Source organism: Vicia villosa, linkage group LG2 (assembly GCF_029867415.1).
Source record: "Vicia villosa cultivar HV-30 ecotype Madison, WI linkage group LG2, Vvil1.0, whole genome shotgun sequence".
In the NCBI taxonomy this organism is placed as follows: Eukaryota; Viridiplantae; Streptophyta; class Magnoliopsida; order Fabales; family Fabaceae; genus Vicia; species Vicia villosa.
In genome coordinates, this window is record NC_081181.1 from 197,147,536 (window position 1) to 197,174,251 (window position 26,716).

Consider the following 26,716-nt stretch of genomic DNA (forward strand, 5'->3'; position numbering starts at 1 on the left):
AAATTTATGGGCCAAAATATAACATGTGATTTTATAACTTTGACAAAAAAAAAAAAGAAGTAAAATCACGTCAAAGAGTAAAATCCAACAATTTTACATGATTTTACACGATTTCACCGATTTTAGAAAGATTTAAATCACGTAAAATTGTTTCAGAATACGATTTTACATAAAAAGGTTTTTACCTGCGATTTAACACAAAATGCTGACCTAAAAACTTGAAATCTATAGAGTTTAAGTTTTAAATCGAGATTTTAACACCCAATAACATATATTAATTTTGATTGTTTTACCTAAAATCCGCGGCAATAGACTCAACAATTTGATTAACAATATTAGAACTCATATCAGAATTCAAATCAGATGGAGAAATGGGGATCATCCACGCATAAAAAGGGTAAATATGGCAAAAAGAATATTTTGAAAGAGACAAACATTATACAATATGCATTTGATGTTCATACATTATACATTTAACAATTACATTAAAAAATTGCATTTGTAAAAGAAAGTTTTAAGTCCCCAATTGACAATTGCTCCTCCATAGCTTCAGAAGAACTGTTTAAAATCCTAATAATGAAATGAGACAGAAAACACCCAAGTCAACAAGACGAAATTTGGTCAACTTTCAACTATATTTCACACATCACACTTACCCTTGAGCAACTAATTTCTTCCTCTCAATCAAGTTGAAAAACTTCTCCTCAAATGTGTTTGCAATGACAAACTTCACAACTCTGTAAAAAAAGTGTCGGTTCATCAAGAAAGACATAGTTTTTACCTATGAAGCAAAGACACAGACGGACACGAGACACGCCATTGTTCTGAAGCATCGGTGCTACATAAGTTGTTACTTTCATTTTTTTAACTTGAGAATGCTAAAGAGCAAGAACTAAAACCTTGTAGGTTTATATTGCCCAATTCGGTGAATTCTGCCTAGAGCCTGAAGCTTTAAAGCTGGACTAACACAACAGTCCATAATGAAAACCTGTCCACATCCAACAACCAACACAAATTTTAGCTTAACTCCAAGGAAACTTAACTGCCCTATTTTATTTTAATATAAAAGCAAAATAAAAATGCTCACATGTGACGCTACTGTCAAATTGAGTGGAATACCACCAGCCCCAATGGTCATGAGCAAAATTCTGCAGTCTGGTTCAGCATTAAATCTATTAACAGAACGCAAGATACTCCAGACTGCAGTTAATGCATTTGCCATCATACAGATGCATTTTACATATACCAATTAGAATAGAAGTTTAAAGTTAATTTACCTTGTACAAAGAATAGTATATAAGATCTAAGAATTGTGGGAATCGGCCAAAAACAATTCCTTTTGCAGAACCATCTCTTTCAATCATGAATCTTATTTCTTCTCTCTACACTTATTAAATTCATTAAGGCATAAGGGAATATCAGAGACACTAAAATGCAACAGGAAACCAGAAAAAGAGAACAATTACAACGTGACTAATCATTCAGCGCTACATACCAAAGCCTCTAATTTAGTGCTTGTCTGAAAATTCTCAAGCTCAATTTTTCTTAAAATTCTCAAGGATCTGAAATATTTATCATCCTGACCCCTAACATCCTTGTTGGAAGTTAAATCAACAGGATCTTCTTGTGACTCATGACAAATGCTACTTTCTTGTTTGTCAGCGGCATTACATGCTAGATTTTTTTCAGCACTTAACTCCTCACTTTGAGAAAAATCCACAAGGTATCGATGATCTGTCACCTGTACATTTAAGAAAAATGTAAAAATGCATCTAATTTGTTATCAACAAATAAGTTAATCCTTTGAGACTCACTTAGAAGACATTGAATGAAACAGACAACAAGAACAAATAATCATATTTTTTGGGAATATTTGTTCAAAAGTCCAGTGATAACTGATAAGAGGTTAAGAGTTTGAAATCCATCCCAATATAATACTGACAATACCAACACTTTTCATGTAAAAAATATACAATCAGATTTTCCCATAAAGAGTACTATCTTAAATAAATAATTATACTTTACTAGAGTGAACTGAAATTTATATGATAATCCAACAAGTCATTCAGTTTTAAACAAAATTATTGCACAACAATATTGCATAGTCATTAATTTATCACTACGAAGCGCCCAAAAAGTCAATTGTAGGTGGGAAAAAAACATAAACTGGTTTTGTTGTAGCAGAACAATTATCCACCTTACACAGCCGTTCGACGAGGGCAAGGATTTCGATACGGTGAAGCCTTATAGTATTTTCTCTAACATATCTGTAAAAGAGACAGCATATCAATAAACAAATCCAGGGTTTGTGTATCCATATTTCTTTTAAAAGGATGGATACCCCCTATGAGGATTAGTTAAACCTATAGCAATTACATCTTAAAATGCAACCCAACTCAATAGGAACTTTATATGAAGAAGAATGACATGCCTATTAACTTTTACTTCAACTTCCTTGTAAAATGTTTCATAATATTCTAACTCTTCTCTATTCAGGAAATCCCTTCTCACTGAAACCTGTAGAAAAACATAGAAGAAATTTACATCTAGTCTTTCAGTATTAAAAATTGAACAATTATCCACATGGGAAACAACTTACAGTTGTAGGTGGAAGTGCAAGATCAGCAGCCCTGCCTATTTTTGTGCGTCTAAGTACAAAGTTTTTCAAAATTTTGTGTTTGAGCAATATCATAGCTTTTTTTGCACAAACATCATTGGACGGAGAAGATTCAATTGGTTTAGCAATGTACTAAGCACGATTAAAAAAAGAATAAAGACTATGTCAGCTGAAACTATTCCTCCGGCCTATTTTTGTAAATGAAAATTGCAAATATGAGTTCTGTCTCCTTATAAATAAAGGCGAAGAAGCTGCAGAACTTACTTTGTTCCACCAATTGAAATGATCCCCAGAGCTATGGGAGCAGTCTGAACATAATCCAGACCTGTAAACAAAGACACCAAGAAAACAGACTCAAAATTAACAATTAAAAAGAAAAACATTTTCAAATTGTAGAACGACGATGAATGCTGCTAGACCCTATCTATGTATGACTAATGCTTGCTAATGCACACAGCTCATTATATAAAAAGAATCACCATACCTGAGATGAAGAACTCTACAATCACAGTGTTTGCAAAAGTAATAGGAATAAGGATATATCTGTAGGAACCTTATCTGCACGCATGAAATTTCAATAAAATATCTTGGTATTATAATTCTGGTACATTACAGAACTACAGCCTAAAAAGCTTTGCAAAATTACCAAAGGATACAACTCTCCCGGACGGTTCGACGATAGAGTGCCACTTAATGCCCATTTGTAGGTAGACTCTAAAGCAAAAACTGCTTGAGTGGTATTAGAACGTTTATCTTTTATATAGTGTGCCTGATGTTTAATAAATATAAGATAAAATGGTCAGTAAAATGGAAGAAAGAAAACTTATCATTTTCAAAAGACAGAAACTAAACTGGCACTAAATCAAAATTGACCTCATCCAGTATGATCCGCTGCCAGTTTACAGCATATAGGGATGGCATAGCATTTGTTTTATTTTCCTTAACTTGCTTGGATGGTTTTTCTTCTCTAACAACACTAGGTTCTTCATAATTTCTCTCATGCCAATTCGAATTTGACATATTCCTGCAGTCAGATTCAACTATAGAGTATGAAGTTATCACAAAATCATACTCGGGGAATTGTTTCCAGTTCTTAATTTTGTCAGCCCCGTGATAAACTATAACCTTGGTGCTTCCATTTAAAGTACATCGGACAATCTCATCGACCCACTGAGTGATGGCAACCACAGGACAAATGACAAGAGTTCCTTTGACCAAAGGCAACACTACAGAAGAAGATGCAAATCCATTTGGTTGGAGTTCGCGTTTGGCAAGGACAAGGGCAATTGCTTGAATGGTCTTTCCCATTCCCATTTCATCAGCAAGCACTCCACCTCTGGAAATTCGTTCCCGATCCAAAGCCCAAGCCAACCATTCCTTTTGGAATCTAAACAAAGGTATAATGAAATCAGAGGACGCCTCAGCAGTATTATTCATCATTTCAATCTCACGATTTCTCTCCCTATCTGTTTGAAATATTGCCATATTAACAAATAACTCTAGGTCGTGTTCCATCACTTGCCATGTTAACGCTAGTTTTTCCTTTTTCCTTGACTTCATTCCAACCTTCATTGTATTTCCTATTAAATCAATGGGAAGTGGCTGCTGCGGAACCTGAACCATTGGTGGTTCATTGCTATCTTTGTTCTCTAATACTTCATCATCAACAATACCACTTGATTCTCCAGCATTTTCTTGTTCAAAATCACTTTCTTCTTCCTCGAAATCACTTTCTTCCGCATAACTACTCAAAATTTGTCCTACATCATATAATAATAAGAGTGTTAGACATGGTATTTTAACAGTCATAATAATAATGATATTCAGAAAACTAAATACACACATACATTTAATAAAAGCAATGAGTTTTCAACAAAATTCAATTATTAACTGTTTCCTCTAATATTAAGTTTGTAACAGACAGAGGATGCTTCAACTCAAGAAATCAAGAACAACAGCAGAAACCACTATACTAGCTACTACTGTAACATTCTTTTTCTATCTAAATGAGAAACAGGTTTGCATAAAATGGAAAAGAAAAAGTGTAGAAGGTTGAAAAGATTCAAGAAAGGAACAGGAAAAGGGTATGATCAAAACATGGACGAAGCTCCATTGGAAGATGAAGAATACCAGAAGATCTTGCGTTGGAAATGCGTTGGCTACGACGGAGATTCATTGGAATGAATAACCAGAAATGGTTTCAACACTGAAAATATGCTCTCAATGAAATTGTTGGTGGTATTTAACTGACAAATTAGACTATTCGGTTATGTTGTTGGTATTTAACAGAAAAATTGAAATAGAGGTATAATCCAGTGTGGTATAGAGTATTATTGCTTAGAATGTGACTCTTACTAGCGTTGTTTACTCACATAGTGAACTACAAGTAATCAGGTAATTAAAATTAACGAAATGCGTAACTAATCAGGAGGTAATTAAAATTAACGAAATGCGTAATTAATCGGGTTATTAAAATTAAGGTTTATAGTAAAGCACATTACGGAAAGAGTAACAAAAAAATTGAAATAGAAAAGGGAACCTAGAAGCAACTTACAGTTACACGGTGAACGTGATCGGAGGAGCGGCGAAAAGTGATCGGAAAGCAGAGTTAGCGGCGGCGTTTGGGGATGAAGAAACTGCAGAATACAAGTTGCAATCCACGGCGCAGATTGATGCAGAAGACACTGCACAATACGAACTGCATTCTCGAAATGGTAAGCATGGTTCCACAGTTGCTGCATTCTCGAAATGGTAAGCATGGTTCCACAGTTGCTGCATTCTCGAAATGGTAAGCATGGTTCCACAGTTGCTGCATTCTCGTCGTTCAACAGAGTTCTGCCTGTAACCTTCTGCGCTCTCTTGATTCCGCCGCAACGCGTAGTCACGGGAATAAAGAAAGATCGAATGACTTTATTTTAATGACTTTCTTTTGCTTTCTAAATTTTACAGTAATCGTTACTACATCTTTCAATTACACTAAAGTTACTAAATAATAAAAGAGGGGTGCTATTCCTACACCAGAAATGAGACATTTTACACTTACACCGTATCAAAGTACACCATGTGCATGTGGTGGAGTGGGTCAAAAATTGAAAATATAATTATTAAATATTTAAGAAAATCAAAACCGTATAGAAATACGGTGTTAGTGTCAAACATAGTGTAAAATTATCATTTCTCATAATAAAATCACCTTATTCTTTCCCGGGCTTATTGACCATTTTAATCTCTACTAATAATATTTAAAAATAATTTTTAAGGATAAATAAAAATATTTGTGCTTTTCTAATTTTTAAGGTATTTTTTTATATCATTATCATGATATTAATATGAAAGGGTTGGCCCAGCGGAAGAGAACTAGGTCCCAAGGATTTGCTTCTCTTGGGATCTCTCAAACTCTCAAGGACTACGTGGGGTGAAAGCCCTCTATCTGAATTAGTCGATCTGACTTGTTGGATATATCATATATTAAAAAATATATATCATTATATTCTCTCGTTTTTTTTATTATAAATCACTTTGAAAAAAAAAATTATATATTAAAATAATTTATTTATTATTTTAATTAATAATTATGATATTATTTTATTATATCCTTAAATATTTATTTTTCTCTCTCATTTTAATATATAAAAATCATCATAACTTCTCATTTTTATATAACTTCTCTCATGTCAAGACAATTTTATAAAAATCATCATAACTTCTCATTTTTATATAACAATTATTATTTTTCTTAATATGTCTGAAAAGTTTAAGATGACTTATAATAAAAAAATTGAAGTTAGTGTCGTTTATCTTTATAAAGTTGATACAAAGTCATAAGAGCTTTTGCAAGTACAATTATATGCAAACGTCGTATGTTTGTAGGTGTAACGCCTCAGGCTGCTTTCGGGAAGTACAATTATATGCAAACGTCGTATGTTTGTAGGTGTAACGCCTCAGGCTGCTTTCGGGATGATCGACTGACCCCACAAATTAACACGGGTCTTTTCAGCATGCTTTGACCTCACTCGCATGCTTTCCGGGAAACTTCCCAGAAGGTCACCCATCCCAATACTACTCCAAGTCAAGCACGCTTAACTGTGGAGTTCTTATGGAATGAGCTACCGAAAAGAAGATGCATCTTGTTGGTATAGGTACTACCCATCAATCCTTATAAGCTTTCCTTCAACCATCCAGTCTCATACCTGCACGGTCTTAGGATCCCTCTCATTCCGATGTGGCGACCACCATAGCCCTCATTGGCCTCAGGTGTTACATGCGATGTAACCACCCCTCGCCTTCTTTGGCCTCGGGTGTTACATTAGGCATGGCAAATAAATTGGTTCTAGTCACGCCCCGACTGCTCTTGCCTCGAAATTAACGGGGGAAGCATGCGGGTGCGGGAAAAATCTGATTTTTATATACGGGGCAGATGATGCTAGTAACCATCCCGCACTCACCCGCGTCCCGCACTTGACAACTAAATTTAATTTATTTTTATTAATTTTATTATTCATTTATACTTTTTAATCTTACAATATCTTGTTTATTATAATTATTATTTATTTTAAAAAATATATAATTTAGATAAAAATTGTCAAGTACTATAATTATTCTTAAAATAATCAATTTTTTAGTACTATAATCAATTATTCATAAAATATAATCAATTCTTATTGGGGGCGGGAGCGAGTGAACAATTATTGCTTCCGACCGAGTTTAGGGGCGGGGGCGTGTATGGGTCCAGAAGGAGGGGGCGGGTCTGCGTGTGTTTAAACCTGCCTCCGCCCCCCTTGTTGTCATGCTAAGATGTTTGTGATGGCTTTGATAATCATAACATCTAAAGTCGGTATTCAGTGAAACCTTTGATAATTTATGTCAAACAACCTCTGATAATGGTGTGTATCAAAGAAGTTATGTCAAGCCTCATCGGCTAGAAGAATCAAGTCTCATATATAGTGTCAATCTAGAATGAATTAATTAAGGAGTCTTAAACTTTAGAGTTTTGAAAGAGAAAAAATGTGAAAATTTGTCTAATATATATCTGAGTAATCAGCTTTTTATAATAATATAAGAGTAATTCTTAAGATATTATTGCAACTCACACACATACATTTAATTACTTTTGAAGTATCTCTCATTGTATAAAATACCTAAAAAATAATTACAAAGTACTTCAAAATATTTCACGGGTGCTTAAAAATATTCCATGGATTATTATAAGCACAATACATATTTTATTTTAATCAACAATTATCTTAACTTAAAAAATAAAATCCTTATTTTTAAATATTAAATATTTATCTTTTCTTTCCTTTTTTCTCTTTGTAATTTAATACAATTAAATTTATATAATTATTAATAATTAATTTGATAATCAAGATTAATAGTTAATTTTAAATTTAAATACATATATCAATACATTTTATATTATATCAAATAAATTTTTCTGTACAACCACACGAATATCTAACTAATAATTGGTAAAATATTATATTAAAATTTGATTTTTGTGACCGTCCTCACTTATTATTGTTATATTTAAAAAGGGAGTGAGGGGATAACAAACAAAATTCCATGCAATTAAAAAGGAGTGAGGGATAAAAGAATACAACACATATAATTGCCACATGAATGTCATGTGGCAAATGTACCGGTGATTTAAATTTAGGTTCAAGAGAATGATCAGAGCATTATATGGACTATATTTTACCTTCTAAAGTAATATTGACTAGTACAAAGGAAAATTGGCTCGACTTAAGCCTTAAAAGGAAAAACAAATTATGTATTGAAGGGCATGTCTTCAACATGGATATCATGGATATCGACCACACTTGATAATCGTGTCTGGTGTATGTGTCAATGAATGAAACTTAACGACTTAGTTCAATGACCTAGAGCTCGACCACACCGCAAAGTATTTCTTGGTATTGAATAATCATCTCTCCACGAATTTGCCGGAGAATACACACAAAGATAAAATTGTTGTCCTAGGTACTGACGAGCCCAATTCTATTGTCTCACATTCCACATTCCCACATTATCCAAAGGCATGTACACTGCACTCAATGACTTGGGATATACCTGAACTGTGCAACGAGAAATCGTGTCGCCCAAATTATAATTTGATCGGCTTGAAGCTGACCATTGTCCTCCATCCATTCTGAAAATATCGATATCGAAAAAATGTTACATTATTAATGAATGAGTCTTAAGTTTTGTTAGGTGAGTGTGAATCTTACCCTACAACAAAAAAGTGATGACCATCAATGTGGCAAGACTGCACGGTATCTTCAAGATTTTCAAACACGATTTCCACGTAGCCTTGAAAATCAGCAGCCATGACAGAAGTCTGGAGGTAGACATCACCGCCTGTAGGACTGTCCGAAATACTTCCAAGGCTGAAAACTCCTTGGATATTGAAATAATCAGCTAGCTTAAGTGGTGTATTGGGGTTGATGAAGGAAACGTTGTTAACAACATATCGTTGTTTGCCATTGATAATAGGTACATATCGTCTCCAATTCATTGTATGAAAAGGTTGAGTTTTTACGATTTATGTTCCATCAACCATGTAAAAATGCAATCTTCGAAATCTTTTATTACAAGTTTCAGTTTAAGGTTCCAAAAAGCCATCTTCATTATTGTGGTAGTGGTATTTCATAATTATTTTGAATTAGTTTTTTTAATTGCTCATTTATTATTTTGCAATGGATGAAAAAAGGATTGCAATGTCCGGGGTAACAACGGTTTGTGCGTTCAAAACACAGTTGTTTAGGAAATTTCTCATGTTTCATTGAAATGACAGTAATATATTTTGTTGGTAAATATATTCTTGCTGCAATTAACCGTGGCTTTTTCTAACTTTATGTTTTTTGGATTTTTTTGTGGACTTCATAGTATAGTTTATGCTTGAGAAAATATCGTTTCGCTTCTCAACAATTTCATGGACTTCATCGTCTACACTTCCTTACAAAGATTTTGACCAAGTTAGTTTAGTTGATATAATTTGAAGTAGTAAAATTAGTAATTTTCATGCATTGTTTTGTATTACAAATGCCTCATATTTGTGTTTCTAGAATTTGGACAAACATGCTAGTGCTTCTGCTCAACAAAATAAAATATGGAATTTGAGCAGGTAACAAACAAAGACCGTGATAAATGACAGTAGCTCATACTTGATAATTCATAAAACAATAGTGCTCATTTGAATTACTATTTGTGTACATGCTAATTATGGGTGTTTTCCGAATGATGCAGGAAAATGCAAGAAAAATAACGCTTATAGAAATGATCCAATAGCAATACTTAGTTAGTTGACTCAAATAGTGTAATTTACTCTAAAGTTGAAAAAGTAAACTTACGAAGAGTAGGAACTTTAAATTTGAAGTTTTCATTCCTGAGTACTATAGGAAGAGTAAGTATATTGCAGCCTACAAATCAGTTATATATCCTGTGAATGGTTCAAACTTATGGGAAGGACACAATATCCAGATGTGCATCCTCCAAAGTACAGAAAGATGACTGGTAGACCAAAGAAGAAGAGGAATCTTGAACAAGGAGAGCTTGATGGGACTGACAAAAAAATTAGGAGGACAAGTCTGATTGTGAAGTGTAGTAGATGCAAGAAGTCAGGGCACAACAAGCTACATGTAAGGTGACAGGGCCTGCATGGCCAACTACTCAACAAACATCACAACAAACTTCTCAAGTTACTGCACAACCAAGTACTCAACAAACATCACAATAGACTACTCAAGTTACTTCACAGCCAGCTACTCAACAAACATCACAACAACCTACTCAAGCTACTTCACATGTTGCACAACAAAGTCAACCAGCTTCTCAGACATCCAGAACAAGACAAAGTCCTACAAATAAGGCAACAACAAGCAAGGAAAAAAATTTGGGTGTGAGAAGGCCACCCACTCCTTGGGTACCACCAGGACCAACCACAAGATTAGGTGCATCAAGAATTGGGCCAACAACTAGGAGGACAACCCCAACAAAGAGAACCACATCCAATAAGAATGTCTAGATTATATTTTGGATATTTAGCACTTTAGATTTTTTTTTTGGATATTTAGCACTTTTGGAACCACTTTTGGGTTTATGTAACTTGTCTGCTTTGAACATGTTGTTTATGAACATGTCTATTTGAACATGTCTTTTTGAACATGTATCTTTTGAACATGTAATCTTCAAGTCTTAAGTAATCTTGGAACCCAAACTGATTTAATGTCTAAACAATAACTTCAAATTGGTGTATTACATCTAAACAATAACTGTTATACATAACTTAAAACAGGCTGCATTATAACCCAACAAAATTGGTGTATTACATCTAAACAATAACTGTTATACATAACTTAAAATTGGATGCATTATAACCCAACAAAATCTATTGATTCCATTTGTTCAAAATTACAAGACTTAATTGTTACATAATTATACATAATAAATTGCTTTCAATTTGTTCATAAAACTGATACAGAACTGGTACAGATAACCAGCCAAATTGATACTCCTTCACTAACACATAACCTAAACCTTAAAAAAACAGGTAACAAACAAAATTATGATAATCATCAAGCTACAGCATTTTTCAAAATTCATCATCTTGTTCAATTGCCTCTGTATCTGATCAATCTCTTTCCTTATTTCTTCACTTGACAATCTCATTTTGACAATGTCCTCTTGTATGTGTTCAATATTCTTTCCAATCTTTTCCAACCTAACCATCATGATTTGCCCATTGTTATTTTCAGATTCTTCGAAGAACCACTCGAAAAACCCACACCCAGGATGCACAGGTCCCTACATGTCAGACACATTCATGTTCAATTTCATAAATCTAAAAAACCAACACTCTTTGAACAAATAACGTACCTTAAAATGAGGACACCCCAAAAATTGTCTTTCAAAACTCTTAGCCATCTCTGCCCTTCGTAGAATGGCCTTATCTCCACAATAGCAAACTGGTTTTCATGGCAGATTCGACACCGTACAAAGCTGGGAGTTAAATCTTTCATGGCTTCCTTGTAACATAGATGAAGAAGAAGTGGTTGGATTTCTGGAAAACCCTAGCAACCCCTAATTTCTTCTCACGATGGTTGTTACTCTAGAAACCATAGCCCCCAATTTGTTCAAACTTGGTTTACGTTACATTCTATAAAATACCTTTTAATTTCAATGAAATAGACGGAAAGGACTTACGTGAGACCATTTTAAAAGATAAAGGAGTTATTTGAACTTTTTAAAAATTGAGGGACCAAAATGGACTCCGAGTGAAAGTTAAGGAAAAAAAAGAGTATTTTGCCATTATATTATTTTACTCTGTTGATGTATTTAGTTATTCAAATAGGTTCAACTTCAAGCAATCTTTCAATATCTACATTTATCTTAGAAACCACTTCAAATGAGAATCTTTTTGAACTCTGTATGACTGCTTTCTTCCCGACTTCAAAGCTATTCTTCCAAAAATCAATTTAGATGTAACACATTTTTTGTAGTCTCGTGCAAATCAATATTCATATTGTTGAAGGATGTTTTTTTTTTATTTCTTGCTCAAATCTGAATAGAGTACGGAAGTTCCGTAAGTTGGTATAAGTTTGTCACCTTCTATTTATTTCTTCAAACAGATCTTTTACTTTAAATTTATCAATTTAATCAAATCAACCATTTTTAAAGCCTAGGGGTGCCATAAAAATGCAATCTAGGGTTTGAATGGATACTATTACATATTAGTGTTGTGTGAAAAGAACAGTGATAAGAAGACGGTGAGTTATAAACTCTTGATGTTCATATATTATTCAATCTGGAATGTGTAATCTAAAGAGGGTAAATATGGCAAAAATAATATTTTGAAAGAGACAAACATTAACAATAGACGCAATGCATTTGATTTGATGTTCATACATTGTACATTAAACAAATACATTTTTGTCCTAAACTCGTTTAGGAAATTGAGAGTTTTAACTTCCCAATTGACACTTGCGCCTCCATAGCTTCAGAAGAACTGTTTAAAATCCTAATAATGAAATGAGACAGAAAACACCCAAGTCAACAAGACGAAATTTGGTCAACTTTCAACTCTATATTTCACACATCACACTTACCCTTGAGCAACTAATTTATTCCTCTCAATCAAGTTGAAAATGTTCTCCTCAAATGTGTTTGCAATGACAAACTTCACAACTCTGTAAAAAAAAGTGTCGGTTCATCAAGCAAGACATAGTTTTAACCTATGAAGCAAAGACACACACGGACAAGGGACACGCCTTCGTTCTGAAGCATCGGTGCTACATAGGTTTTGTTACTTTCATTTTTTTAACTTGAAAAATGCTAAAGAGCAAGAACTAAAACCTTGTAGGTTTATATTGCCCAATTCGGTGAATTCTGCCTGGAGCCTGAGGCTCTAAAGCTGGATTCCAACAAGAGTCCATAATGAAAACCTGTCCACATCCAACAAACCAACACAAGTTTTAGCTTAATTCCAAGGAAACTTAACTGCCCTATTTTATTTTAATATAAAAGCAAAATAAATAAGCTCACATGTGACGCTACTGTCAAGTTGAGTGGAATACCACCAGCCCAAAAGGTCATGAGCAAAATTCTGCAGTCTGGTTCAACATTAAATCTATTAACAACATCATCCTGTGCAGCCTGTGACATGCCTTCTTTCAACATAACGCAAGATACTCCAGACTGCAGTTAATGCATTTGCCATCATTCTGATGCATTTTACATATATCAATAGAATAGAAGTTTAAAGTTACTTTACCTTGTACAAAGAATAGTATATAAGATCTAGAAATGGTGGGAATCGGCCAAAAACAATCCCTTTTGCAGAACCATCTCTTTCAATCATGAATCTTATTTCTTCTCTCTACAATCATTAAATTCATTAAGGCATAAGGGAATATCAGAGACACTAAAATGCAACAGGAAACCAGAAAAGAGATCAAATTACAACATGACTAATCATTTAGCGCTACATACCAAAGCCTCTAATTTAGTGCTTGTCTGAAAGTTCTCAAGATCAATTTTTCTTAAAATTCTCGAGGATCTGGAATATTTAATCATGGTTTTATCATCCTGATCCCTAACATCCTCGTTGGAAGTTAAATCAACAGGATCTTCTTCTGGCTCATGACAAGTGCTACTTTCTTGTTTGTCAGCCGCATTACATGATAGATTTTCAGCACCTAACTCCTCATCCACAAGGTATCGATGATCTGTCACCTGTACATTTAAGGAAATGTAAAAATGCATCTAATTTATTATCAACAACTAAGTTAATCCTCTGTGACCCACTTAGAAGACATTGAATGTAACAGACAAGAGCAGATAATCTTTTTTTTCTGGGAATATTTGTTCAGAAGTGCAGTGATAACTGATAAGAGGTTGAGAGTTTGATGTCCATCCCAATATAATACTAACAATACCAACATTTTTCGTTGAAAAAATACACAATCATACTTTCCCATAAAGAGTACTATCTTAAATAAATAATTATAATTTACTAGAGTAAACTAAAATTTATATGATAATCCAACAAGTCACTAAGTTTTAAACAAAATTATTGCACAACAATATTGCATTTACATGGTTGTTAATTTATCACTATGAAGCGTCCAAAAAGTCAATGGTAAGTGGAAAAAAACATAAACTGGTTTTGTTGTAGCAGAACAATTATCCACCTTACACAGCCGTGCGATAAGGACAAGGAGTTCAGTACGGCGAAGCCTTATAGCATTTTCTCCAACATATCTGTAAAAGAGATAGCATATCAATAAACAAATCCAGGATTTGTGTATCCATATTTCTTTTAAAAGGATGGATACCCCTTATGAGGATTAGTTAAACCTATACCAATTACGGCTTAAAATGCAACCCAACTCAATAGAAACTTTATATTAAGAAGAATGACATGCCTATTAACTTTTGCTTCAACTTCCTTGTATATTGTTTCATAATAGTCGAACTCTTCTCTATCCAGGAAATCCCTTCTCACTGAAACCTGTAGAAAAACATGAAGAAATTTACATCTAGTCTTTTAGTAATAAAAATTTAACAACTATTCACACGGGAAACAACATACAGTTGTAGGTGGAAGTTCAAGATCAGCAGCCATGCCTATTTTTGTGCGACTAAGTACCAAGTTTTTCAAAATTTGGTGTTTGAGCAATATCATAGCTTTTTTTGCACAAACATCATTGGATGGAGAAGATTCAATTGGTTTAGCAATGTACTAAGCAAGATTAAAAAAAAAAAATCAAAGAATATGTCAGCTGAAACTATTTCTACAGGTTATTTTTGTAACTGAAAATTGGAAATGAGTTCTGTGTCCTTATAAGGCGAAGAAGCTGCATGACTTACTTTGTTCCACCAATTGAAATGATCCCCAGAACTATGGGAGCAGTCTGAACACAATTCAGACCTGTAAACAAAGACACCAAGAAAACAGACTCAAAATTAACAATTAAAGAGAAACAAGCATTTTCAAATTGTAGAAGGACAATGAATGCTGCTAGACCCTATCTTTCCAGTTTCCACATATGCTTCATGTATGACTAATGAATGCACACAACTCATTGTAAGAAACGAATCACCAAACCTGTGATGAAGAACTTTACAATTACAGTGTTCGCAAAAGTAATAGGAATAAGGATATATCTGTAGGAACCTTATCTGCACGCATGAAATTTAAATAAAATATCTTGGTAACATAAGTTTGGTACATTACAGTACTACGGCCTAAAAAGCTTTGCAAAATTACCACAGGATACAACTCTCTCGGCCGGCTCGGAAATAAAGAGCCACTTAATGCCCATTTGTAGGTAGATTCTAAAGAAAAAACTGCTTGAGTGGTATTAGAACGCTTATACATTATATAGTGTGCCTGATGTTTAATAAATATAAGATAAAATGGTCAGTAAAATGGAAGAAAGAAAACTTATGATTTTCAAAAGACAGAAACTAAACTGGCACTAAATCAAAATTGACCTCATCCAGTATGATCCGCTGCCAGTTTACAGCATATAGGGATGGCATAGCATTTGTTTTATTTTCCTTAACTTGCTTGGATGGTTTTTCTTCACTAACAACACTAGGTCCTTCACAATTTCTCTCATGCCAATTCGAATTTGACATATTCCTGTAGTCAGATTCAACTATAGAGTATGAAGTTATCACAAAATCATACTCGGAAAATTGTTTCCAGTTCTTAGTTTGCACGGCTCCGTGATAAAGTAGAACATTGGTGCTTCCTTTCAAAGTACATCGGTCAATCTCATCGGCCCACTGAGTGATGGCAACCACAGGACAAATGACAAGAGTTCCTTTGACCAAAGGCAACACTACAGAAGAAGATGCAAATCCATTTGGTTGGAGTTCGCGTTTGGCAAGGACAAGGGCAATTGCTTGAATGGTCTTTCCCATTCCCATTTCATCTGCAAGCACTCCACCTCTGAAAATCCGTTCCCGATCCAAAGCCCAAGCCAACCATTGCTTTTGGAATTTAAACAAAGGTATAATGAAATCAGAGGATGCCTCAGCAGTTTTATTCATCATTTCAATCTCACGGTATCTTTCCCTATCTGTTGGAAACATTGCCATATTAACCAATAACTGTAGGTCGTGTTCCATCACTTGCCATGTTAACGCTAGTTTTTCCTTTTTCCTTGACTTCCTTCCATCTTCAATGGGAAGTGGCTGATGCAGAACCTGAACCATTGGTGGTTCATTGTTATCTTTGTTCTCTATTACTTGATCAACAACAATACCACTTGATTCTCCATCTCCAGCATTTTCTTGTTCAAAATCACTTTCTTCTTCCTCGAAATCACTTTCTTCCGCATAACTACTCACAATTAGTCCTACATCAAAACCAGACAGAATATGGTTCAATTCAAGAAATCAAGAACAACAGCAGAAACCTGTAACATTCTTTTTCCATCTAAATTAGAAACACAGTTGAGTAAAATGGAAAAGAAAAAGTGTAGAAGGTTGAAAAGATTCAAGAAAGGAACAGGAAAAGGGTATGATCAAAACATGGACGAAGCTCCATTGGAAGATGAAGAATACCAGAAGATCTTGCGTTGGAAATGCGTTGGCTACGACGAAGCTCCATTGGAATTGGAACGAATAAACAGAAAACAATGGACTCGCTCACTCTGTTTCTAAGTTCAACGATTCGGTTACGTTGTTGGTATTTAACAAAAAAATTGAAATAGAGGTATAATCCTGTGTGGTATAGAGTATTGTAGCTTAGAATGTGACTCCTTTTAGTGTTGTTACTTTACTCACATAGTGAACTACAAGTAATCAGGTAATTAAAATGAACGAAATGCGTAACTAATCAGGTAATTAAAATGTGATCGGAGGAGCGGCGAAAAGTGATCGGAAGGCAGAGTTAGCGGCGGCGTTTGGGGATGAAGACACTGCACAATACAAGTTGCATTCTCGAAATGGTAAGCATGGTTCCACAGTGCTGCATTCTCGCCGTTCAACCGTCTTCTGCCTGTAACCTTCTGCGCTCTAATGATTTTGCCGCAACACGTAGTAAGGGGAATGGGAAAAGATCGAATGACTTTGGTATTTGATAATTTTAAAAGATATAATTAAAATGAAGAAAAAAACAAAAAAGACTATTGTCTAACCAAAATCATTCATAATAAAAAAAGTTAAATGAGTATTTGGGTGCCACTTGTCATTCCCATATGTTTTCTTATAATTTCTCAGTCTCTACCCATGCTATTTATGGAAAGTTATTATTTGTTCAATTTATTATTTTATTAAATAGATAGATTTAATTATTATTTTATATTATTTTATTTTCTCATTACCATCTGTATTATTGGAAGCGAAAACATCTAACTTTTTTTTCTATGGTTCACACGCAAAACACCCTATCTCATAAATCTATCCAAATCTATTCTCATTCTTCTAATCAACAATATCAAGCGTTTCAATTAATATTTCCTGAGTTCCAATGCAACATTCAAGCTCAGCCGTATTTTCCATCGATTTTGCTTCAAATTCAAATGGTTCTCATGATTTGGTTCTTCTTCCCAGGTAAACAAACATTTGAGTTGGTGTTTTTGATTTTTTTTCGAATTTCAACCTAATTCGGTGTATAAATATGTAACCATTGATATGGATTTGTCACATATTTGTTTATGTTTTGGCATTTGCATTCCTCTGCATTGCTGCTTTCTCTTATACGTTTTTTTTTCCGATTTAAATGTGAAAAATAAGTTTTTTGCTATGGAGATGGTTCTCAATTCTGAATTTTGTTTTATGTTTATATATTGATTTCTATAGTGGAAAATATTCTTTCATATTGATGTTTTGTCTGTTATTTTATGTGGTGATGAAATCCAGGGTATGGCCACATCGATGGTTGTCGTGAGAAATTGAAGATGGAAGTAGATATGAACTTCACTATCACAACATTGGCCGATGACGAATTGACGACAATGAGGGTCTCATCGAGCTTATTTATTAATTATCAGTGTCACTTTTAACTACATAACCTGGAGTAGAAAAGATGGTGTTCAGGTCTGGGCCGAGCAGGCCCAGTCCTCTGATATTGGCCGAGCAGGCCCACTTCCTATAAGGAGATCCTAGCAGGCCCAACAGCTTCCCAGGCCCACTAGCATCTCTGTACCGTTACCAAAGTCACACCCACGTACGTTACGTGGTCAAAAGTCAACCCGGGTTATGCGGACACGTGGTCCTGACCTTGCATCATGTTCCTTCGGATCGCGGGTCACTTGCTGAATCAGCCCTAGCTCCTAGGAATCCGACAGTTCCCTAGCACGTAGGCATCCTATGGATCCGACCCAATTGGGAAATCTTGACCCAGCGCTGGGGGCTATAAATACCCTCTCACACGATAGGGTCAGGTATTCATTATTTAACCTTTATAGAGGCCGACCAACATTACTTAAGGCTTCCTCCGACTCCTTTAGATACCAAAAAAGTATTGGGGGAAACTGTTTTAGACTGCCCAAATGTTTAGGCCTGATCAACTCTACTTGAACCAAAGTATAAAATCAGTTCATACGATATGAGGAAAGGTACAATCTATGATCATCAATTTCATTATACTCATCTTGAATCATGATCCAAGTTGAAAATTGGAGTGCTAACCAAGCAGGTCCATCCCGTGCCACCGGGAAGGAGATCAGAGTAACCGTTCAAGATCATCAATTATTCAATTGTATCCATTTTTGGTTCCCGGACGGAATAGTGCCCATCAGAAGAAGAAAAATAAATAAAAAAGAATTTAAAAATAAATGAGCACAACAAATATGAAAAAGAGTCTCAAATAGTTTGGAACAATCCCTTATAGTGTTGACTATGAAAAAGGAAATGAAAATTTTAAAGAATGGATGAATGAATCAATTAATGCCTAATTCCAAGAATTAGCCCAATTTTTCCAAATTTAAACTATCTTAACTCAAGAAACGATACAACCTTTAAGACTTCAAAAGTGTGTATAATAACATTTATTTATTTGATAGATTGTTTATAAATTTTGAAAGCTTAGAAAAATATGATTTTTACACGTTGATTGAGTGAATATTTATTCATTTGAGTAAGTTGATGAGAAAAGAGAGAGGGTAGAATAGATCTAAGCAAGATTTAAGTATGCTTATTTATTCATCCCAAGGTTCTAAAATGGAAGTAGAACTTGTGAAGGAACATGGAAGTACTTTTGTAAGTAGCGTCAAACTTAGACATTATCATCAAAGCATGTAAAATTCTCTCATTTTTTTCAAATCTCAATTTTCAAGGTTTTTCCTTGAGGACATGGAAATGTTTAAGTTTGGGGTTGTGACGACAATATGTCATATCATTTTTTGGTAGTATTTTCCTTCATTTTTACATATTTTTTATTTTAATTCATTAATGTTTAATAGGTTTTAATAAATATTACAAAGAAGCTCAGAAAATATGAATGAGAAATTTTGAAATAATATTTTCCATTAATTATCAAAAGGTACAGGATGACATTATATAGGTAAAACCGCAGAGTAAATGGGCTTAATAATAATAAAATAAAGTTGGGCTAGGTAAATGAGCTTAACATTAATAAGGTGGAAACTAGGCCTAAGGTGAGAGAGATATTATATCAATTCAAGTCAAAATCATCCTAACTAGACAAATTTCATGATATTTTATTATAGAAGTTACAATGACAAAACAATGAGAGCACTAGCACACGAGAAATAAATGAAAAAGAGGAGTGGCGTTTTTTAATAACAAACAAGCATAAATGAGCTCTAGAAGTCAAGTGGTGCAACAAAGTGAGTTACTTGTCGATGGATTAGTTGAGTACGACATATTTTAAAATAGTCATAATATAATAACACTTATTATAGGTTTAAGTCGGGATTAACTCCAAGTAAAGAGCAAATGATTTGAAGGTGGGACTTAATAACTTTTATTATAACATTTTTTAACACTAGTTTATCTATCTAGTTTATAATCAATATGACAACCATATCAATCGTCCTCTATTTACTCCCTAATTATATTAATGTTTTTCACATCTCTAATAATAAGTATATTTTCCTTCATATTAATAACAATCCCTGTTGATATGATATAAATCTATTGGCACCGTGTGATATGTGTTGGCACAAAATTATACTATAATTGAACAATGACATTCCCACCATCTATTATATATTTGCAAATATTTATGCCCCATCTATAAACGCAAGCATGATTTAAAATGTGATTGTGCATAATAATATTTTCAAAACTTTGAGAACTAACAACAACAATTTCAGCCTCACATTCAACTCTTAGTAATGTCGATGTTCAAAGTGATCAGAGTCTCAATGTTCTCAATTTCCTGAAGTTGTACGTCATCATAAATTCTCTTGAGTTCAAAATTAATTGTGGTAAGGGACATCATGTTCCCTTCGTCACAAAAAATTCAAAGTTAAAGGATTATTATGATAAAATCCAACTTAGCCCGCAAATTGTATTCTCTAGCCAAAGCCTCACGAACTTATTTCTAGGACTAGTCAAAACCATAAGACAATTGCTCATCTCATGCTGATAGTGCCCCATCTGAATCCAGAAAATTGTGGGTTAAGCCACCAGGCAGGCCACGTTAGCAATTCATTATGCAAGGGCTGCTTATCACCTCAGAGGCACCAAGTTGGTCGTAATATTGGCATTTTCTTGAAGCCCAAAGAACAAAGTTCTTAAGGACTTGAGGGAAAAGGGTGCAATTGATAGAAGCATTATTGACATATATTCTATAATTTGTATCACAAGTTTCTCCCATGCTGAGACACACACATCTTTCTTCCGCCTCTTAGGAGATGGTAAGCTACGGTGGTCCATCACTTCATCCCCATCTCTTATGTATACAACAATGATGGGATTAAAAGACCAACAATAGAAGGACGAGTATGGGATGGCCTAACTTTTCCATCCTAAATATTTCTCATTAAGTTCTCATCAACCATGACATCTTTAAAAACGACAAAAAAATTTAATAACATCGGCGCAAGACTAATCAAACTACAAGATATACCAAACATATCAAAATATTCTTCTTTCTTAACGACTACTCGAGAAAGTGTATCTATACATAGAGATGAATTATGCCTATACAGAGACATCACATAGTTAGACATCACATAGTTCTGAATCTTTCCAAAAAATTATGGACCACATCATCTTATAAAACATTTCAAATGATTGCTTTCTTCCCGACTTGAAAGGTATTCTTCCAAAATTTATTTTAGATCTGACATTTTTTTTAGTCTCATGCAAATCAATATTTATATTGAAAGATTTTTTTTTTATTTCTTGCTCAAATCTGAATTGAGTATGGAACTTAGGTAAGATGGTATAGGTTTGTCACCTTCTTCTAGATTCATTTCTTTAAACAGATCTTTAACTTTAAAGTCTAAGAGCTCGTTTGGTGCACAAGATAAAAGACATGATAGAATATCTGTATCATATTCATATATCATATCTCAATTCAGTGTTTGCTGACACAACACGATAGGATACGTTAATCCTGAAACTTATCATATCCCGCCTCACTAGTTCAAATTGTTACCTGAATATGAGCTGGGTTAAAATCTGGCAGGATAGAATAAGAAAATGATTTACTAATTTACTCCTATAAAATATAATTTAAAATAAAAAATTAAATATGATAAAATATAAATAAAAATTCATTTGATATTAAATTACAAATATTAAAAATTAATTTAATAAAATAAAAAAATAGATTATTTTAAAATAAAATAATTATTAAAATTTTAAAAATATTTTTTTATCAAATTAAATATATATTCTTGGAAGGGTAATTTTGTCATATATATATATATATATATATATATATATATATATAATTTAAAATTATTTACTTAATAGTATCAATGAATTTTTTTTATTATTGAAAAATATTACTTTTTTATCAATTTCTTAATTTTAAAATATTTTACAAAATAATTTAGAAAAAATATAGTTATTTTACAAGTATGTGTGTGTATGTGTGTGTGTGTGTGTGTGTATATATATATATATATATATATATATATATATATATATATATATATATATATATATATATATATATATATATATATATATATATATATATATATAAATCCTGTGTCAACCAAACACATGATATGATAAGTTTTATCATGTCTGTATCATACCATATCCTTATCTTGCTTGATATCCTATCATGTCTCTATCATATCATGTGCATCAAACGGGCCCTAAGGGTGCAATGAAGAGTTTGAATTGATTCGTTTAGAGAGAGAAGCTCTTCCCTCTCTCTAAACTTAGGGTTTCTCTCTTTTGATGAGTGGTACCTCCCCTTTTGTTGGGGTTCTCCTCCCTCGTCGGAGCTACTCACCACCATTAATTATGGTAATCATCTCCTCTTCAATGAAGATTCCTCCCACACTGTAAGTTTCCCCTCATCTCTTTTCATTTTTTTAAAATTCTCATCCATGTTAGATCCATACATGTTTCTTCCTCCAACCTCCATCAAGCTCTTACTCCTCTCTGCTGTCAATCATCAATCGCTTGCACCCCAAAAATCACCTCCACCAACCGACAGCCTAGAGTGGTATCGACATGGAAAACGACCCCCACCGGAGCCGCCACCACCAAAAGATAAGGAAACCCAAAGTTTATGTGTGTGTTATGAAGACAGCTAGGCCCAACAGAATTAAGAAGCAATCAGTTTTACTAAAAGACTTTATATTAAATTAAGGAGGTGCAACCAGTAGTATTTTATTTCATTGTTATTTTAGTTATTGCACTTTTATGGCCCATGGCCCTTTAGAACTAGAAAACCCTACTATATAATTGTATGGAGCCTCCATTATGAAACAAGAAGAAAAGTTGTTTTATTTTATTGTCTTTTTTATGTACTCTTAGATCTAGGGTTTCCTAACATTAATCTATCAGTGTGTGTGTTCATGTAATTGCTTATTTTGTTGTGGGTTCTATTTTTTCTTGTTTGGTTTGTTTTGTTGGGTGTGTTGTTATTAGGCTTAGGTTGTTTTAAGTTTGTGCTCAAGGTATTTGATGAAATGTTTCAAAGAAGTTTGGATGAAGGAAATTTGTTTTTGAGTAAGAATCTTACTACGGATGTGGCATATCAAACTCCTCTTTTTCAGTCAACAATTATTTCATCCACAAGTTGTAAGATTAATCAATATTGTGAGCGTGATAAAGTTAGTGTCAAAGCTAAATATATGATCCGTAACGGGATAGATTTAAAGATCGGGGTTCCAAAACCCACTTGTCTTTTGCCGAAGAACTTTGTTTGGTTGAGTGGATTAAAGTTTTGGATTGGTACCTTCCATTTGGTTTCTAACCTCTCAACAAAGTCTTTTGATGTTCATAATTTATTAGTCTTAATTATTAGTGTTGTTGTTAATGTGTGGATGGGAAATGCCCTAACACTTTTTTTTCTTTATATTTGTACTTCTCTTTTTTATCTAATTAATGAGATTGTTTTTGTTTTCTATAAAAAAGAAGTTTGAATGGATACTATTTTTTTTGGATCACTTGTCGTGTTGTTTTCATTTGATTCCTGTATTCTTTTTGTACAAAGCTCATTTTGAATTCTAATAGACAACAATTGTTTTCTTATATTTGAACTTACCTAAATTCCACGGTAATAATATACTCAACGATTGGTTCAACAATATTGGAACTCATATTAGAATTCAAATTTATGTAGAACTGAGGCTCACCGATTGGTTCAACAATTTTGTGTTCAAATCTATGTAGCACCAATATATATGAGATATGATCAAATGACACCAATATATATATATATATATATATATATATATATATATTGTGAGATATTGGATCGAACTCTAGTATGGTCGAAGGGTAGCTTCTTGGTTCGACAGGGTTAAGCATGAAGTCGAAGGTTGCTCACATGTTGGTGTCGAAGAGTGCATGTTGTAGTCGAAGATGGGTCGAACATGCAGATGTCGAAGATGCTAGGACTGTTAGCATGTTAAATTAGGCTTTAGTGTTTAAACCCTAATTTGTTAAGTTAGCTTGTTTATTAAGTTGGCTTGTGTAATGGGCCTTGTTGAAAAAGCCCATTAGTTAGTATGTTAGGTTTTATTATAAATAGCATACTAGTCTCTCATCATTGCTAAGCTGCAAATCCTAATTTAGGGTGAGAGATGTTATTTGTTATTCTTGTAAACTTGTAATCTTGTTTTAAGAGAAAGTGAAAGAATAGCAGTTATAACCAATTCTTGTGTTCTTCTTATCTCTCATAATTCCCTATTATACTTTGTTATTGGTATCGTTTTTCACAACAAATTGGTGCGGTGAACGTGGAGAAGATGCCTTCAACAAAGTATGAGATCGAAAAGTTCACCGGAGTGAATGATTCCGGTCTGTGGCGCTTGAAGATGAAAGCCCTACTAGGTCAGCAGGGTTGTTTGGAAGTGTTGAAGGGAGAGGCAGCCATGAATGCAGAATTGACGGCGGCGGAGAAGACGAATATGATCGAGAAAGCACACAGCGCAATTTTGTTGAGCCTTGGTGATAAGGTTCTTCGGCAGGTATCAAAGGAGACGAAGTCATCAGGGTTATGGGTGAAACTTGAAAATTTGTATATGACCAAATCGCTGGTAAATCGACTCTACCTGAAGCAAGCTTAGTATTCATTCAAGATGGTTGAAGACAAAGTGTTGGCTGAGCAGTTGGATATGTTTAACAAGTTGATTCTTGATCTTGAAAATATCGATGTAAAGATTGATGATGAAGATCAAGCGCTGTTACTATTGTGCGCTTTGCCTCGAGCACATGCTCACTTCAAAGAAACTCTCTTGTATGGAAGGGAGTCCCTGACGTTTGAAGAAGTTCAATCAGCCTTGTATTCTAAAGACTTGAATGAACGAAATGAGCATAAACCTTCGACTGTTGGTGAAGGTTTGGCCGTTAAAGGAAAATTCTTGCGAAAGAATAGTAAGTTCGACAAGAAGGGCAAAAGCCATTCGAAGTCTTACAGTGGCGAAGCATCTGGCATTCGATGCTATCATTGTAAGAAGGAGGGTCACACAAGAAAGGTGTGCCCTGAACGTCTGAAAGATCATGGAGATAAGGATAATGGCAATGCATCCATTGTTCAAGATGATTTTGAATCATCTGATGTTCTTGTGGTTTCAAGCAGTGACTCGAGAAGAGAGTGGATTATGGACTCAGGTTGCACTTGGCACATGACTCCAAACAAAGACTTGTTCGAGGAATTATGTGATCAACATGGTGAATCAGTATTGCTGGGAAACAACGAGGCTTGCAAGATTGCAGGTATTGGATCTGTTAGATTCAAGCTCCATGATGAGTCAATAAGGTTGTTGACTGAAGTCAAGTATGTTCCTGACTTGAAGAGAAATCTGCTTTCTCTTGGTGAATTCGAGAAGAAAGGATATGTTTTCTAAGGAGAGAAAAGTATCCTAAGAGTCATGAAGGGTTCGAAGGAAGTCTTGAGAGGCGTGAAGAAACAAGGCTTGTATACCCTTGAGGCTGAAGCTGTAAGTGGTTCGACAAACGTTGCATCCACGAAACCTTTGTCGAAGACAGAAATATGGCACATGAGATTGGGCCATGTCAGTGAAAGGGGTCTGGTCGAATTAGGGAAACAAAATCTGCTTGGTGGAGACAAAGTCGAAAAGCTGAAGTTTTGTGAACCCTGTGTACTTGGAAAATCTTGCAGAGTGAAGTTCAACAAAGGCAAACAAAGAACACATGGATCCCTTGATTACATCCATGCTGATCTTTGGGGGCCTGCAAGGTGTCCATCACATTCAGGAGCCAGGTATTTTCTATCCATAGTAGATGATTATTCCAGAAAATTATGGGTATTCATCCAGAAGACTAAGGATGAAATTTTTGAGAATTTCAAAAGTTGGAAGACTCTGGTTGAAAATCAGACTGGCAGGAAGGTCAAGCAGTTGTGAACCGACAATGGCCTTGAATTTTGCAATGAGGCATTCGACAGTTTTTGTGCTGCCTCTGGTATTGCAAGGCACAGAACTACTGCAGGTACTCCACAACAAAATGGTTTGGCTGAAAGGTTTAATCGAACTATTTTGGAGAGAGTCAGATGCATGTTGACTAGTGTGGGGTTAAAGAAGGTGTTCTGGGCTGAGGCTGTTTCGACAGCAACATATCTGATAAACAGATGTCCTTCGACAGCGTTAGATATGAAGACACCTGAAGAAGTTTGGTCGGGACATCCACCAGATCTCGACAAACTGAGAGTATTTGACTGCGCAGCCTATGCTCACATTAGGCAAGACAAGGTCGAACCTAGAGCTCTGAAATGCATGTTCATGGGATACCCTGAAGGAGTCAAAGCTTATAGGCTATGGTGCCTAGAGCCAGGTCACAGGAGGTGTATCACCAGTCGAGATGTAGTTTTCAATGAAGCTGAAATGGCATTTAAGAAAATTGATGATGTTGGTCGAAGTACAGAAACATCTGACGAAGAGCTGGAACAGGTAGAGATTCCTGTTGAGGTGGAGCATGTTGATGCTGAATTGCATATCCCTGATGAAGTCGAAGAAGAAG

General features: G+C 34.4%; 1 protein-coding gene and 2 pseudogenes across 4 annotated transcripts; all 3 read right to left on the reverse strand.

The window, feature by feature from the left end:
• Positions 1–383: 383 nt before the first annotated feature.
• Positions 384–5,129, reverse strand: LOC131653505 (ATP-dependent helicase rhp16-like; annotated as a pseudogene).
• Positions 5,130–8,488: 3,359 nt separating this feature from the next.
• Positions 8,489–9,131, reverse strand: LOC131651029 (L-ascorbate oxidase homolog; annotated as a pseudogene).
• Positions 9,132–12,421: 3,290 nt separating this feature from the next.
• LOC131653502 (ATP-dependent helicase rhp16-like) lies at positions 12,422–17,239 on the reverse strand. 4 transcript variants are annotated; one of them, XM_058923662.1, is made up of 14 exons: positions 16,691–17,238; positions 15,611–16,482; positions 15,384–15,506; positions 15,141–15,295; positions 14,984–15,044; positions 14,706–14,855; positions 14,539–14,624; positions 14,305–14,374; positions 13,604–13,846; positions 13,386–13,490; positions 13,157–13,309; positions 12,968–13,056; positions 12,721–12,801; positions 12,422–12,632 (listed from the first exon to the last, which is right to left on the reverse strand). In XM_058923662.1, exons 1-14 carry the CDS (start codon positions 16,734–16,736, stop codon positions 12,560–12,562), a joined length of 2,307 nt encoding a protein of 768 aa, XP_058779645.1. In that variant the 5' UTR covers positions 16,737–17,238; the 3' UTR covers positions 12,422–12,559. The 4 variants fall into 4 exon arrangements, with proteins under 4 accessions (XP_058779645.1, XP_058779648.1, XP_058779646.1 ...); XM_058923665.1 differs by having other exon boundaries at positions 15,222–15,295; positions 16,691–17,237; XM_058923663.1 differs by lacking the exon at positions 14,706–14,855 and having other exon boundaries at positions 16,691–17,239.
• Between the last annotated feature and the right edge of the window lie 9,477 nt (positions 17,240–26,716).

Coding starts and splice junctions, on each gene's coding strand:
- LOC131653502 (XM_058923662.1), bottom strand. CDS start 16,736: ATGGAGCTTCGTCGTAGCCAACGCATTTCCAACGCAAGATCTTCTG. Junction 15,296..15,383: donor CGAGAGAGTTGTATCCTGTG/GTAATTTTGCAA, acceptor TCATGCGTGCAG/ATAAGGTTCCTACAGATATA. Junction 14,856..14,983: donor ATTTCAATTGGTGGAACAAA/GTAAGTCATGCA, acceptor AATCTTGCTTAG/TACATTGCTAAACCAATTGA.